The 15,730-nt window shown below is 45.8% G+C and overlaps 1 protein-coding gene across 1 annotated transcript; it reads left to right on the forward strand.

Moving 5' to 3' along the window:
- The first annotated feature begins 4,657 nt into the window (after positions 1-4,657).
- Positions 4,658-7,306, forward strand: msh5 (mutS homolog 5). The gene has a single exon (XM_072498438.1). The coding sequence runs from the start codon at positions 4,732-4,734 to the stop codon at positions 7,171-7,173; it is 2,442 nt and encodes an 813-aa protein (XP_072354539.1). The 5' UTR covers positions 4,658-4,731; the 3' UTR covers positions 7,174-7,306.
- The last annotated feature ends 8,424 nt before the right edge of the window (positions 7,307-15,730 follow it).

Raw genomic sequence — 15,730 nt, forward strand, 5'->3', positions numbered from 1 at the left:
TACCATTCACTGTATATTCCCTACCTGCATTAGACCTTCCAAAATGCATTACCTCACATTTGTCCGGATTAAACTCCATCTGCCATCTCTCCGCCCAAGTCTCCAAACAATCTAAATCCTGCTGTATCCTCGGACAGTCCTCATCGCTATCCGCAATTCCACCAACCTTTGTGTCGTCTGCAAACTTACTAATCAGACCAGTTACATTTTCCTCCAAATCATTTATATATACTACAAACAGCAAAGGTCCCAGCACTGATCCCTGTGGAACACCACTGGTCACAGCCCTCCAATTAGAAAAGCATCCTTCCATTGCTACTCTCTGCCTTCTATGACCTAGCCAGTTCTGTATCCACGTTGCCAGCTCACCCCTGATCCCGTGTGACTTCACCTTTTGTACTAGTCTACCATGAGGGACCTTGTCAAAGGCCTTACTGAAGTCCATATAGACAACATCCACTGCCCTACCTGCATCAATCATCTTAGTGACCTCCTCGAAAAACTCTATCAAGTTAGTGAGACACAACCTCCCCTTCACAAAACCATGCTGCCTCTCACTAATACGTCCATTTGCTTCCAAATGGGAGTAGATCCTGTCTCGAAGAATTCTCTCCAGTAATTTCCCTACCACTGAAGTAAGGCTCACCGGCCTGTAGTTCCCTGGATTATCCTTGCTACCCTTCTTAAACAGAGGAACAACATTGGCTATTCTCCAGTCCTCCGGGACATCCCCTGAAGACAGTGAGGATCCAAAGATTTCTGTCAAGGCCTCAGCAATTTCCTCCCCAGCCTCCTTCAGTATTCTGGGGTAGATCCCATCAGGCCCTGGGGACTTATCTACCTTAATATTTTTTAAGACACCCAACACCTCGTCTTTTTGGATCTCAATGTGACCCAGGCTATTTACCACCCTTCTCCAGAGTCAACATCTACCAATTTCTTCTCTTTGGTGAATACTGATGCAAAGTATTCATTTAGTACCTCGTCCATTTCCTCTGGCTCCACACATAGATTCCCTTGCCTATCCTTCAGTGGGCCAACCCTTTCCCTGGCTACCCTCTTGCTTTTTATATACGTGTAAAAAGCCTTGGGATTTTCCTTAACCCTATTTGCCAATGACTTTTCGTGACCCCTTCTAGCCCTCCTGACTCCTTGCTTAAGTTCCTTCCTACTTTCCTTATATTCCACGCAGGCTTTGTCTGTTCCCAGCCTTTTAGCCCTGACAAATGCCTCCTTTTTCTTTTTGACGAGGCCTACAATATCTCTCGTTATCCAAGGTTCCCGAAAATTGCCGTATTGATCCTTCTTCCTCACAGGAACATACCGGTCCTGAATTCCTTTCAACTGACACTTGAAAGCCTCACACATGTTAGATGTTGATTTGCCCTCAAACATCTGCCCCCAATCTATGTTCTTCAGTTCCCGCCTAATATTGTTATAATTAGCCTTCCCCCAATTTTGCACATTCATCCTAGGACCACTCTTATCCTTGTCCACCAGTACTTTAAAACTTACTGAATTGTGGTCACTGTTACCGAAATGCTCCCCTACTGAAACATCTACCATCTGGCCGGGCTCATTCCCCAATACCAGGTCCAGTACCGCCCCTTCCCTAGTTGGACTGTCTACATATTGTTTTAAGAAGCCCTCCTGGATGCTCCTTACAAACTCCGCCCCGTCTAAGCCCCTGGCACTAAGTGAGTCCCAGTCAATATTGGGGAAGTTGAAGTCTCCCATCACCACAACCCTGTTGTTTTTACTCTTTTCCAAAATCTGTCTACCTATCTGGTCCTCTATCTCTACCTGGCTGTTGGGAGGCCTGTAGTAAACCCCCAACATTGTGACTGCACCCTTCTTATTCCTGATCTCTACCCATATAGCCTCACTGCCCTCTGAGGTGTCTCCACTGCGGTCACCACGCTAGCAGTGTTGGTCTCTGTGCCACTCTTTACCGGCGCCATCTCCTGCACCCGTAGCCTCTGGGACTCCTCCAATCTGCTGGAGTGACACTGACATCTCCTATGCTTTTTCTGTCTCCTCTCCCACCCCCTCACCTTAGGAGAAGGTAGCGCACAACCGCCGGGAGAGGGACAAAACCAGAGGGGACCACGGGCTCTGCAGCCCTTCACCGCAGCAGAGCAGTGGGCCCGGGGAGTGGGCAGTCGCCGAGGCGGTGGAAGGCATTGGATGAGCAAGTAAGACCCTGCTGAGTTGCAGTTCCCCGTGCTACATGTGTCACCACACCTCCCCACACTGCTCCCTCTATCCCCAAGCAGTTAGCTATCATGGAGCAGTTGTAAGGGGGAGTGGGTTGTGTAGGGAGGGTGTCCATGGAAGTGGGATGGCCGGCTGGGTGGGGGAGAGGGGAGGCACAGTCGCAGGGTGTGGTAATGCAGTCCTAGAGAGAGGTGGTCCATTACCTGTGCTCCACTGCCGTGATGGGATGGGATGTCCGTTCCAGTCCCCCTGGTCGTTGAATCTGAAGGCGATTAGAGCGTCACGTGCGCATCGGCCCTGGTGCACACATTGTGTGGCCTCCTGTGTCTGCCTGGGCCCCACTTTCTGACCATTCTTGGCCTCCCCTGCATCATCCTCATCGGACGAGGAATGGCGTTCATCTCCCTCCTCCAGTATGTTGCCCCTCTGTTGAGCAACATTGTGGACGCAGCAGGCCACCACATCGTGGGAGACTTTTCTAGCGCTATACTGGAGGACCCTTCCAGGCACCTGAACCGCATCTTCAGGATGCCAAAGCATCTCTCGATCACGTCCCTTGTCGCCACATAGGCGTTGTTGTAGAGTTGGTCTGTGGCCTCAGGAGAGGCGTCACCTGCCACGACCGCAGTGGATAATCCTTGTTGCCCAGGAGCCAACCCTGTCTGGTGGGAGGTGCCTCAAAGAGATCAGAAACTGTTCAGTGTGCCAGGATGAACATGTGCACACTGCCCGAGTATCGGGTGCAAACGTGCATGATGTACAAGTCTGGGACTTGAGAGTCTTAAAGCTTTTTATACATATATAAAAAGCAAGAGGGTAGCCAGGGAAAGGGTAGGCCCACTGAAGGACAGGGGAGGGAATCAATGCATGGAACCAGAGGAAATGGGCGAGGTACAAAATGAGTACTTTGCATCAGTATTCACCAAAGTGAAAGACTTGGTGGATGAGTCTCAGGAAGGGCGTGTCGATATTTTGGGTCATGTTGAGATCAGGAGGTGGTGTAGGGCGTCGTAAAAGACATTAAGGTAGATTGGTCCCCAGGGCCTGACGGTATTTACCCCAGAGTACTGAGTGAGGCAAGGGAGGAAATTGCTGGGGCCTTGACATAAATCTTTCTTTCCTCACTGGCTACAGGTGAGGTCCCAGAGGACTGAGAATAGCTATTGTTGTTCCTTTCTTTAAGAAGGGTAGCAAAGATAATCCAGGAAATTACAGGCCAGTGTGCCTTCCATCAGTGGTAGGGAAATTATTGGAGAGGATTCTTCGAGCCAGGATATACTCCCATTTGGAAGCAAATGGACATATTAGCAAAAGGCAGTATGGTTTCTTGAAGGGGAGGTAGTGTCTCATTAATGTGATTGAGTTCTTTGAGGAAGTGACGAAGATGATTAATGAAGGTAGGGCAGTGGATGATGTCTACATGGACTTCAGTAAGGCCTCTGACAAGGTCCCTCGTGGCACACTGGTAGAGAAGGTGAAGTCACACAGGATCAGAGGTGAGCTGGCAAGATGGATACAAAATTGGCTTGGTCATAGAAGATAGAAGGTAGCAGTGGAAGGGTATTTTTCTGAATGGAGGGCTGACTAGTGGTGTTCCTCAGCATCAGTGCTGGGATCTTTGCTGTTTGGAGTTTCCATAAATGATTTGGGGGAAAATATAACTGGTCTGATGAGCAAGTTTTCAGATGATACAAAGGTTGGTGGAATTGTGGATACCTATGAGGACTGTCAGAGGATACAGCCGGATGTAGATCAGTTGGAGGCATGGGCGGAGAGATGGCAGATGAAGTTTAATACAGACAAATGTGAGGCAATGAATTTTGGAAGGCAGCATGGTCGGCGCAGGTTTTGAGGGCCGAAGGGCATGTTCCTGTTTCTTTATTCTTCGACGGTATGCCTCGTCCGCGGAGCAGGTCGTGGAGTGACAGTCGCTGCCTCATGCAGCACCTCCTTCCCACCTCCTCTTCCTCAGGCTGTTGGGCGGCCAGCGCCTCATCACCGGCTGCTCCTGTTCCTCTGGGGCAGGTTCCGCTGCTGCAGCATCCTCCTCCAGCAGCTCTGAACACCCACCAGCCCTGTAAAGTAAAGGCTGGGAGATTCATAACTTCCTGCAGACATGAGACTCAAACTTCCGTTTTGCAGCTTTTCGTGCCATTGAGTTAAAAGAGAGTTATTGGCAAATTTCCCGCTCGATGGGGAAAAGCTCAACCTCACCTTCGCGCGGGGCAGCCGTTAGCCGCCGCCTCGAGCGGAAACACGCGGGGCAGCCGTTAGCCGCCGCCTCGAGCGGAAACACGCGGGGCAGCCGTTAGCCGCCGCCTCGAGCGGAAACACGCGGGGCAGCCGTTAGCCGCCGCCTCGAGCGGAAACACGCGGGGCAGCCGTTAGCCGCCGCCTCGAGCGGGGCGCAAAAAAAATGGCGCGGTCGCACACAAAAAAAGTTGCGCGAGGCTGGGGGGTGTAGGTCAGCCGGGAGTGAGCCATTATGGCAAGGGCAAGAGTTCACCAAGCCCAATGAGTAACTTTGTTACCCCGACCCAGCAGCAATTAACTGCTGTGTTCGACGAGGCGGAACATGCGGACAGTACCTCTCAGGCCGAGGTCTACGCCAGTGTCTTGTGGCATGGCGGGCAGCTGGGGCTCGCTTACTACAGCGCCAACGATTGCACCGTTTACTTCATGCCGGATGCGCCGGACGCACAGGATCTCAGACTGCTGAGGAAAGCGATGGAAGAGCTGCAGCCCCGGTGCATCTTGACGAGCGCTAAGCAAGACCGTAACATGGCCGACTTCCTCAAGGCGGCGGGGACCGCCAACAAAGGAGAGGACGGGAAGCCAGAAATTGCGATCTTCCCTAATGTGGACTTCGGGCTGAATATCAGCAAGCAGCGGGTGCTGTCCGTCAACCTGCCCTGCATCCCCACGCACCTGACCGAAGCAGAAAGAATTATGTACCTGGCGTCAGTTATACCATTCGAGAGCGCCACCATGTTGCGAGCCCTCGGGGGGCTGCTGAAGTTTATCGAGAGGAGAAGGATCGGGGTAGAGTTGGAGGATCCCAGTGTGAGCGTCCCCATCTTGGCACTCAGGAAATTTACACTGAATGACCTCGTACACATTGACCAGGACGCCTACTACGTGTTGCAGATTTTCAAGTCTGAAGTGCACCCATCCGTGTACAAACTGGCGTCAGGCTTGAAAGAGGGGCTCAGCTTGTTCGGGGTTATGAATCGCTGTAAATCCCAGTGGGGGACAAAGCTGATGAGGTTGTGGTTTATGCGTCCCAGCAAAAACCTGGACCAGTTGAACAAACGGCTGGATGTCATCCAGTTTTTCATGCTGGCCAGAAACACCGAGCTCGTGCACACACTTCAAAATTGCTTAAAGCACATCAAAAATATCCCACTAATACTGAAAAGGATGACACTGTCCGACACCAAAGTGAATGATTGGCAAGGTCTTTATAAGACTGTGTACAATGCTGTGTGCATTGGCGATACTTGTAGGGCCCTCTCCAGGTCCGTGGAACTGTTTGCAAAGATTTCTCAGACTTTCACAGATGATCTTCATTATATTGCCAGTCTCATAAGCAAAGTAGTGGATTTTGAGGATAGTAATACAGAGAACAGATTCACCGTTAAGCCAAACGTGGACCCAGCCATAGATGAAAAAAAACGTAAACTGATGGGTCTGTCAGATTTCTTAACTGAAGTAGCAAGAAATGAGCTGACGCTATTGGATAACAGGATTCCTTCTTGCTGTGTTATCTACATCCCACTGATTGGATTTCTTCTAACTATTCCACGTCTTTCAAGCATGGTAGACAAGAATGATTTTGAGATAGAAGGCCTGGATTTCATGTTTCTTTCTGAAGATAGACTTCATTATAGAAGTGCAAGGACCAAGGAGCTTGATACAATGTTGGGAGACTTGCATTGTGAAATCCGAGACCTTGAGACAGCTGTTATGTACCAGTTGCAAGCAAAGATTTTAGAGAAGTCTACTGTCCTTTATGACGTGATGGAGTTTGCAGCCCAGTTGGACTGCCTGATTGCCATGGCTGTTGTAGCCCGAGAGAATACCTACACACGTCCAAAAATAACCAGCAAGAACATAGTCAATATCAAAGATGGAAGACATCCTTTAATGGAAATGTGCACAAGAACATTTGTGTCAAACCCCATCAGTAGTGGCGAGGAGCATGGAAAGGTTCGAGTTCTTACTGGTCCAAATTCCAGTGGAAAAAGTATATATCTCAAAGAGGTTGGGCTAATAGTCTTTATGGCACTGATAGGTAGTTATGTCCCTGCCACAGAGGCAGATATTGGTCTAATAGATGGAATTTACACAAGGATACAAAGCCGTGAATCTGTGTCTGTGGGACTCTCAACCTTCATCATAGACTTGAACCAGGTGGCAGCTGCAGTTAACAATGCTACAGAGAGATCCCTGGTGCTTATTGATGAATTTGGGAAAGGAACCAATAGTGTTGATGGATTGTCACTCCTTGCAGCTGTTTTAAGACACTGGGTGCAGCAAGATGTGAAATGCCCTCACATCTTTTTGTCTACCAACTTTCACAGTTTGGTCCAGCTTAATCTCCTCCCTTCTAGTACTCTTCTACGGTACCTAACACTAGAGACCATCCAAGATGGAGAGGAACTGGTGTTTTTCTACCAGCTGAAAGAGGGTGTGTCCACAAACAGCCATACTGCCAATATAGCTATACTAGCTGGGATGCCACCACAGGTGGTGCAGCGAGGGATACAGGTTTCTGAGCTGTACCGCAGAGGAGAACCTATTCGTCGTGTTGACTGTCCTGCAAAAGCAAACCAATTTCAGGGATTTAGGGCATTAGTAGATATGTTTCTTCAGTTAGACCTCAGTGATCCCAGTGTGGACTTGCAGGGATTTTTGAACAAGGAGGTGCTGTCATTTGCAGCACCTGAGCTTTAACTTAACATTCCTTGGGATAAAACCTAAAGCGAATTGGATATCTTCCGGATGACTCCATGTATTTTATCTTTTCTCCCAGAGTTTTGTACTGGGTAAACAACAACCTTTTCTGGGATTGGTAGTTGCCCAAGGTTTGAGGTGAGCCGATCAAAAATGCACTGCTAACATGATTAAATCTTTGTTGTTCCAATCTGTTGGTTAGTTTATCTCAGCATGTGACAGTGGGAAGGGATTGGAAAATTCAGAAACATTTCCATGAAAAGTTTTGTTTCAGTTACTCCTGTAAGTAGTGCAAAAGTCTTACGTTCAGGATTATGCCTGTACAGGCCACTGAATACAAAATCAAGTGGTGCCCTCTTGAGCTGAATGTCATCTTTAGTATGTAGTCTTATTCACTTCAACAATTCTGCTGCAGGATAACTGAAAAGGAGCCAGTTAGAAATTGGTAACAATAGAAATTGGTAAAGTGCTTTATTTTTACAGGTATCAAGTAAATCTATAAAGATTACAGATACAAATCTCACAATTTAACTTCAAACCGATTCACATGAATTTCAGAAAGACAAATGCACTGTTCTACTCACCTTACAATTTTGGTCATACTACTGATTCTAACCGGCCCTCAGCTTATGATGAAGATGTTTTTTTCCTCTTGCTGGACCATGCTCCTTTCCCCGACCAAACTGGATTGAATGGTTTTACATGTTTCCCTTTACCCTGTTTTTATTCTCTGTTCTCAGGAAATGGAAACGCTGCCCCCAACTGCTTTCCTGCTCAAAAATGTTCCAGTATGCCTGGCAACCAAACTTACTACCTCCTCCCCAAGAGCATATTCTCAGCAAATAAACACCCAGTTAGATACCCATCCTTGAATGGATGGTCTGTTTTTAGCTTAAATTAAGACAGTTAATTACTTAATGCCCCTGGTCATTGTGGGAAATAGTAAGGATATTTGTTAATACGTCAATCCCACTTTGTTGCAGCTGCTCCCAGGTGGAGTTTAAATCTGTGTGAACTTAATTTTAAAATACACACGTAAACATAAATTCTTTCCTAAATCTTTCTGAGAAAAAAATTGTGAAAGAATTTTAATCGAAAGCATCCTACTTCATATTCATATATAGTGTACCTTGCTGAAAATGAATGGGGTGGATATCTGAGAACATGATCAAGTGCTGTCCACTGTGGTAAAATAGCGTGCTAAATCATACTGTCCACACAAGAAAAACTGCATTTGGAGCAAAATACTGGAGTGTTACTGTTTGGGTTTAGGATCCCTTTGTTTTGAAATGGCATAAATTTGTTACAAAATAGAAGGGAGGCCTTTCAGTCCATCTAGCTCATGTATATGTAAAAACACAGATTTGTACAGAATAATATGTAATTACCTGCTTTATGATAAATGTTTGGTTTGTAGTCTGAACTGTGATCTGGCATAGCATGGCTTGTGATATATTCCAACATTCCGAAGTATGGGGTTATAAACTGTAGATGGACTTTGAGTCCCTTACAAACCAGAATGTGACTTTACTTGCGCTATATTTTGGTAGACAATTTTGAGATCCCTGTCGCTCCAGTTTTCCAGCTTAGTAGAATGCATCACTCTACACTATCAGTGGGTAGATTGAATTATAAATCCTATCAGACTGCAATGTAGGGTATGAATCAGCAGCGACTTATACATACATTGTTCAATATTCAGTGTAAAATCATATGCATTTAATAATTTACAAACTTTAGTGCCCTTTACAATGAGATCAGAATTCTATTTATACCTCTTATTGACCTACAATTACCATTGGAAATATGCAATTTTATCATTTTTACTGTTGACATCATGCAGTGGAATTTCTATCCCTAAGTTATCTTACAGTACAGCTTAATCTTCAAAAATTGTTGTTAATTTCTTATTTGGTAAAATACTGCCATGGAATCAAACTAGCATGGGTTGCAGAATGAGCTCTGGGTCAAAACAGCATTTGATAGGCTGACCATAGATTTATCAATCAAAATTACCTTCCTGGGATGAATGATATTATGATGAGTCCCAGATAATTAGAACAAAGCTGAAGATGTGGGTCAAGTATTTTGAATTTCTATTGTCTACTCAGCTTTCACAGCTGTGGTGCAACAAATGTTGCTCAAATGTTTCTGCAAGCTGTCCACATTACCATAGTAAATACTATTGATTACTCTGCCTGCTTGAATACAATGGGCTGGATTCTCCATTATTGAGACCATGTCCCCACGCCGGCGTCAAAACGGTGGGGTTTTACTCCTGAGATCCCTGCAAAAAAGTTAACCAAATTCCATGCCCTGCAAGGGACTAGCAGGGACCCGGAGTGAATCTCGCACGGGCCCCCGCACATCCGGGTCAGAGGCCGAGCATGCGCAAGGCCGCACCGTGCTCCATGGTGGACTCAGACCGCGGAATCAGGCCGAAGAAAAAGACTCCCAGATCGGCCGCGCGCCCGAGCCTCAACCCCCGCATAATAAATCACCGGCCGCCTATAAGGTCCCCCCGGTCTCCGATCCGCCCTCCCCCAACCTGGGTGGCCGCGGACTGAGTCCACAACCGCCACGCGAGCATCCCGACCGGCAATAAATAGTTAGTTCCACACCATTGGGAACTCGGGCTGTCGAGAGCGGAGGATTGCTGAGCGGGCTTCTGGCAATGGCCCCCCAGCGACGCGGCGTACTCCACGGTGATGCTGAATGTCGGTGACCGGCGAATTGCCGAACCGGCGCTGGTCCCGATTACAGCGTCAAACTGGATTCTCCGCCTCGGCGCGGCCGCGATTTTGGCGTCAGGCTGCAGAGAATCCAGCCCAATGTGTATTTTTATACCATGTAGAACCAACTCTGAAACTACACTGAAATTGACTCTGTAAGTACTGGCCGGATTCTCCAGCTGTTGGGATTCTCTGTTCTCGCTGGCAGTGCAACCCCGCCTGCTGGTTTTCCGGCAGTGTGGGGTGGCTTCAATGGGAAATCTCATTGACAAGCAGCGGCACTAGAGAATCCGGCCGCCGCGAAACACATAGCTGGGGGATCGGAGAATCCAGACCACTTATTATTAATTACATTCGATAGCCTAAAACACAGAATGCTACATAGAGGTTATCAGACAATTGTGGAATGTATCCAACAGCATTTAGGTCTTTCAGGAGAGCAGGAGGATAAAGATTAGCTTAGTTTCTGAAAAGGTAGTTGGACTAAATTTTGTTTTGGGATGCTGATGAGAGCATATGGCCATAACACACTTAAGTTGAATTAGTTCCATCTCCCACAAATTTCTTTGAGGTACTGAACCATTACCGCAGTTTGTTTTGTATCTGTTTCTTAAGCTTGATTAAATTCAAAAATGAATGTATCTAAAGAAGCAGTGTCATATCATAGGAGGGCATTGAGTTGTTTAATCCTACAAAAATGCTCCAGAACCTCTTTATCCCTATTTTGGGTAAATCAAATAACAGTTAAATTAAACCTACCTCCTTTATTTGTAATTTATGCTGCAATAATTGCAACATGTGCGTTTCTGTGGCCGCAAACGAGACTCCAGGATGGTATGTTGCCTCCCTGGTGCTAGGGTCAAGGATGTCTCATAGAACACAGAACTGTACAGCATAGTACAGGCCCTTCGCCCACAATGTTGTGCCGAACTAGCCTGAAACTAAGATCAAGTCAACCTACTCCCAATCATTCTAGTGCACGCCATATGCCTATCCAATAACCGCTTGAAAGTTCCTAAAGTGTCCGACTCCACTACCATAGCTGGGAGTGCGTTCCACGCCCCAACCACTCTCTGAGTAAAGAACCTACCTCTGACATCCCTCCTCTATCTTCCACCATGAACCTTATAGTTATGCCTTCTTGTAACAGCTACATCCATCCGAGGAAAAAGTCGCTGAACGTCCACTCGATCCCTCTCATCATCTTATACACCTCAATTAAGTCACCTCTCACCCTCCTTTGCTCCAATGAGAAAAGCCCTAGCTCCCTCAACCTTTCCTCATAAGACCTACTCCCCAATCCAGGCAGCATCCTGGTAAATCTCCTTTGCACCCTTTCCAATGCTTCCACATCCTTCCTATAATGAGGTGACCAGAACTGCACACAATACTCCAAATGTGGTCTAACCAAGGTCTTGTGCAGTTGCAGCATAACCTCACGGCTCTTAAACTCAATCCCCCTGTTAATAAATGCTAACACACTATAGGCTTTCTTCACGGCTCAATCCACTTGGGTGACAACTTTCAGAGATCTGTGGACATGAATTCCGAGATCTCTCTGCTCCTCCACATTCTTCAGAACCATGTGTCAACCCTGTAATCCGCATTCAAATTTGTCCTACCAAAATTAAGCACCTCACACTTATCAGGGTTAAACTCAATCTGCCACTTTTCAGCCCAACTCTGCATCCTATCAATGAGAGCGGTTACAGGACATTCTGGAGGGGGAGGGTGAACAGCCAGTGGTCGTGGTACACATCGGTACAAACGACATAGGTAAAAAACGGATGAGGTCCTAAAAGCAGTTTACAGGGAGCTAGGAAGGAAGTTAAGAAATCGGACCTCAAAGGTAGTGATCTCAGGATTACTACTGATGCCATGTGCTATTCAGAGTAGAAATGACAGGATATATAGGATGAATATGTGGCTGAAGGGATGGTGTCAGGGGCAGGGTTTCAGATTTCTGGGGCATTGGGACCGGTTCTGGGGAAGATGGGACCTGTACAAACTGGACGAGTTACACTTGGGCAGGACTGGAACTGATGCCCTAGGGGGGCTATTTGCGAGAGCGGTTGGGGAGTGTTTAAACTAATCTGGCAGGGGAATGGGAACCGATGCAGGAAGTCGGAAGGTAGTAAAACAGGGACAGAAACAAAAGGCAGTAAGGGGGAAAGTGTAAGGCAGAGAAGCCACAGTCAAAAATCAAAAAGGCCGACAGTACAAGGTACAGTTACTGAGGGGAGCTCAGTGAATAGTCCCAGTAATACTAAAAGGAATAAAATAGGAAGTAAAAACATAAATGGAAAGCGACGCGGCAGGTTGTTACATGAAGATATGGGTTCAATGACAAGGAAAATTAGGAGAAAAGTTAAGAGGAAAAATAACTTGGGAGAGGTTACTGATCAAGGCGTTAAGATTCAAAACAGAGGTCTAAAAGCCAACATAAGTGTACTTTACCTGAATGCTCGTGGTATTCGGAATAAGGTAAATGAGTTGATGGCGCAAATCATCGTGAATGACTACGATTTAGTGGCCATTACTGAAACATGGTTAAAGGATGGTCACGACCAGGAGTTAAATATCCGTGGGTATCAAACTATTTGGAAGGACAGAGTGGATGGTAAGGGAGGTGGCGTAGCTCTGTTATTTAAGGATGACATTGGGGCAATAGTAAGGGATGACATTGGTGCTATGGAGGATAAGGTTCAATCCATTTGGGTGGAAATCAGGAATTGTAAAGTGGAAAAGTCACTGATAGGAGTAGTCTATAGGCCACCAAATAGTAACATATTGGTGGGGCAGGCAATAAACAAAGAAATAAATGATGCATGTAGAAATGGTACAGTAGTTGTCATGGGGGATTTTAATCTACATGTCGATTGGTTTAACCAGGTCGGTCAAGGCAGCCTTGAGGAGGAGTTTATAGAACGTATCCGCGATAGCTTCCTAGAACAGTATGTAATGGAACCTACGAGAGAACAAGCGGTCCTAGATCTGGTCCTGTGTAGTGAGACAGGATTGATTAATGATCTCATAGTTAGGGATCCTCTCGGAAGGAGCGATCACAATATGGTGGAATTTAAAATGCAGATGGAGGGTGAGAAGGTAAAATCAAACACTAGTGTTTTGTGCTTAAACAAAGGAGATTACAATGGGATGAGAGAAGAGCTAGCTAAGGTAGACAGGGAGCAAAGACTTTCTGGTGAAACAGTTGAGGAACAGTGCAGAACCTTCCAAGCGATTTTTCAAACTGCTCAGCAAAGGTTTATACCAACAAAAAGGAAGGACGGTAGAAAGAGGGAAAATCGACCATGGATATCTAAGGAAATAAGGGAGTGTATCAAATTGAAGGAAAAAGCAAACAAAGTGGCAAAGATTAGTGGGAGACTAGAGGACTGGACAATCTTTAGGGGGCAACAGAAAGCTACTAAAAAAGCTATAAAGAAGAGTAAAATAGAGTATGATAGTAAACTTGCTCAGAATATAAAAACATAGTAAAAGTTTCTACAAATATATAAAACAAAAAAGAGTGGCTAAGGTAAATATTGGTCCTTTAGAGGATGAGAAGGGAGATTTAATAATGGGAGATGAGGAAATGGCTGAGGAACTGAACAGGTTTTTTGGGTCGGCTTTCACAGTGGAAGACACAAATAACATGCCAGTGACTGATGGAAATGAGGCTATGACAGGTGAGGACCTTGAGATGATTGTTATCACTAAGGAGGTAGTGATGGGCAAGCTAATGGGGCTAAAGGTAGACAAGTCTCCTGGCCCTGATGGAATGCATCCCAAAGTGCTAAAAGAGATGGCTAGGGAAATTGCAAATGCACTCGTGATAATTTACCAAAATTCACTAGACTCTGGGGTGGTCCCGTCGGATTGGAAATTAGCAAACGTGACACCACTGTTTAAAAAAGGAGGTAGGCAGAAAGCAGGTAACTATAGGCCAGTTAGCTTAACTTCGGTAGTAGAGACGATGCTGGAATCTATCATCAAGGAAGAAATAGCGAGGCATCTGGATGGAAATTGGGCAGATGCAGCATGGGTTAATAAAGGGCAGGTCGTGCCTAACTAATTTAGTGGAATTTTTTGAGGACATTACCAGTGCGGTAGATAATGGGGAGCCAATGGATGTGGTATATCTGGATTTCCAGAAAGCTTTTGACAAGGTGCCACACAAAAGGTTGCTGCATAAGATAAAGATGCATGGCATTAAGGGTAAAGTAATAGCATGGATGAGGATTGGTTAATGAATAGAAAGCTTATTGTATTTTGTTGGAAATCTCATGTATAATTTTTGCTTGTTTTGTGTTTTGTGCTTTATTCTTTTTTTTTCTGTTTGGAGTGTTTTGTTGAAAATTGAATAAATATATATTTTTTTAAAAATGAATAGAAAGCAAAGAGTGGGGATTCATTTGTGTTTCTCTGGTTGGCAATCAGTAGCTAGTGGTGTCCCTCAGGGATCAGTGTTGGGCCTACAATTGTTCACAATTTACATAGATGATTTGGAGTTGGGGACCAAGTGCAATGTGTCCAAATTTGCAGACGACACTAAGATGAGTGGTAAAGCAAAAAGTGCAAAGGATACCAGAAGTCTGCAGAGGGATTTGGATAGGTTAAGTGAATGGGCTAGGGTCTGGCAGATGGAATACAATGTTGACAAATGTGAGGTTATCTATTTTGGTAGGAATAACAGCAAAAGGGATTATTATTTAAATGATAAAATATTAAAACATGCTGCTGTGCAGAGAGACCTGGGTGTGCTAGTGCATGCGTCACAAAAAATTGGTTTACAGGTGCAGTAGGTGATTAGGAAGGCAAATGGAGTTTTGTGCTTCATTGCTAGAGGGATGGAGTTTAAGACTAGGGAGGTTATGCTGCAATTGTATAAGGTGTTAGTGAGGCCACACCTGGAGTATTGTGTTCAGTTTTGGTCTCCTTACCTGAGAAAGGACGTACTGGCGCTGGAGGGTGGACAGAGGAGATTCACTAGGTTAATCCCAGAGCTGAAGGGGTTGGATTACGAGGAGCGGTTGATAGACTGGGACTGTACTCATTGGAATTTTGAAGGATGCGGGGGGATCTTATAGAAACATATAGAATTATTAAGGGAATAGATAGGGTAGATGCGGGCAGGTTGTTTCCACTGGCGGGTGAAAGCAGAACTAGGGGGCATAGCCTCAAAATAAGGGGAAGTAGATTTAGGACTCAGCTTAGGAGGAACTTCTTCACCCAAAGGGTTGTGAATCTATGGAATTCCTTGCCCAGTGAAGCAGTAGAGGCTCATTCATTAAATGTTTTTAAGATAAAGATAAATAGTTTTTTGAAGAATAAAGGGATTAAGGGTTAAGATGTTCGGGCCGGAAAGTGGAGCTGAGTCCACAAAAGATCAGCCATGGTCTCATTGAATGGCGGAGCAGGCTCGAGGGGCCAGATGGCCTACTCCTGCTCCTAGTGCTTATGTTTTTAATAAAGAATGTATTTGTTCCCATTTATTGAGTAAATGGTCAAATTTTATTTAAAATTAAAACACGTTTGAGCCAGGTACAGTAAATACATAATTAAACTGAATCCTTTCAATTACAGATCTGGGCCGAAATTCTCCATTTGGGAGACTAAGGGTGGGATTCTCCGTTTGCCACCGCCGAAAGCGTATTCGGTGATCGGGCGGAGAATCCCTTTTAACGGCACAATCGAAGGCAATGCCTGTTTTTGGATGCTCTGCCGCCTCCAAAAAGGCATCATTGGTGAGTACACCGCACACCGTTGGGACAGCCTCAGGACTTCACCTGAAGGCTCTCCCCGATGCTCCGCCCCCAATGGGC

This window comes from Scyliorhinus torazame, chromosome 4 (assembly GCF_047496885.1).
Source record: "Scyliorhinus torazame isolate Kashiwa2021f chromosome 4, sScyTor2.1, whole genome shotgun sequence".
NCBI classification, from domain to species: Eukaryota; Metazoa; Chordata; class Chondrichthyes; order Carcharhiniformes; family Scyliorhinidae; genus Scyliorhinus; species Scyliorhinus torazame.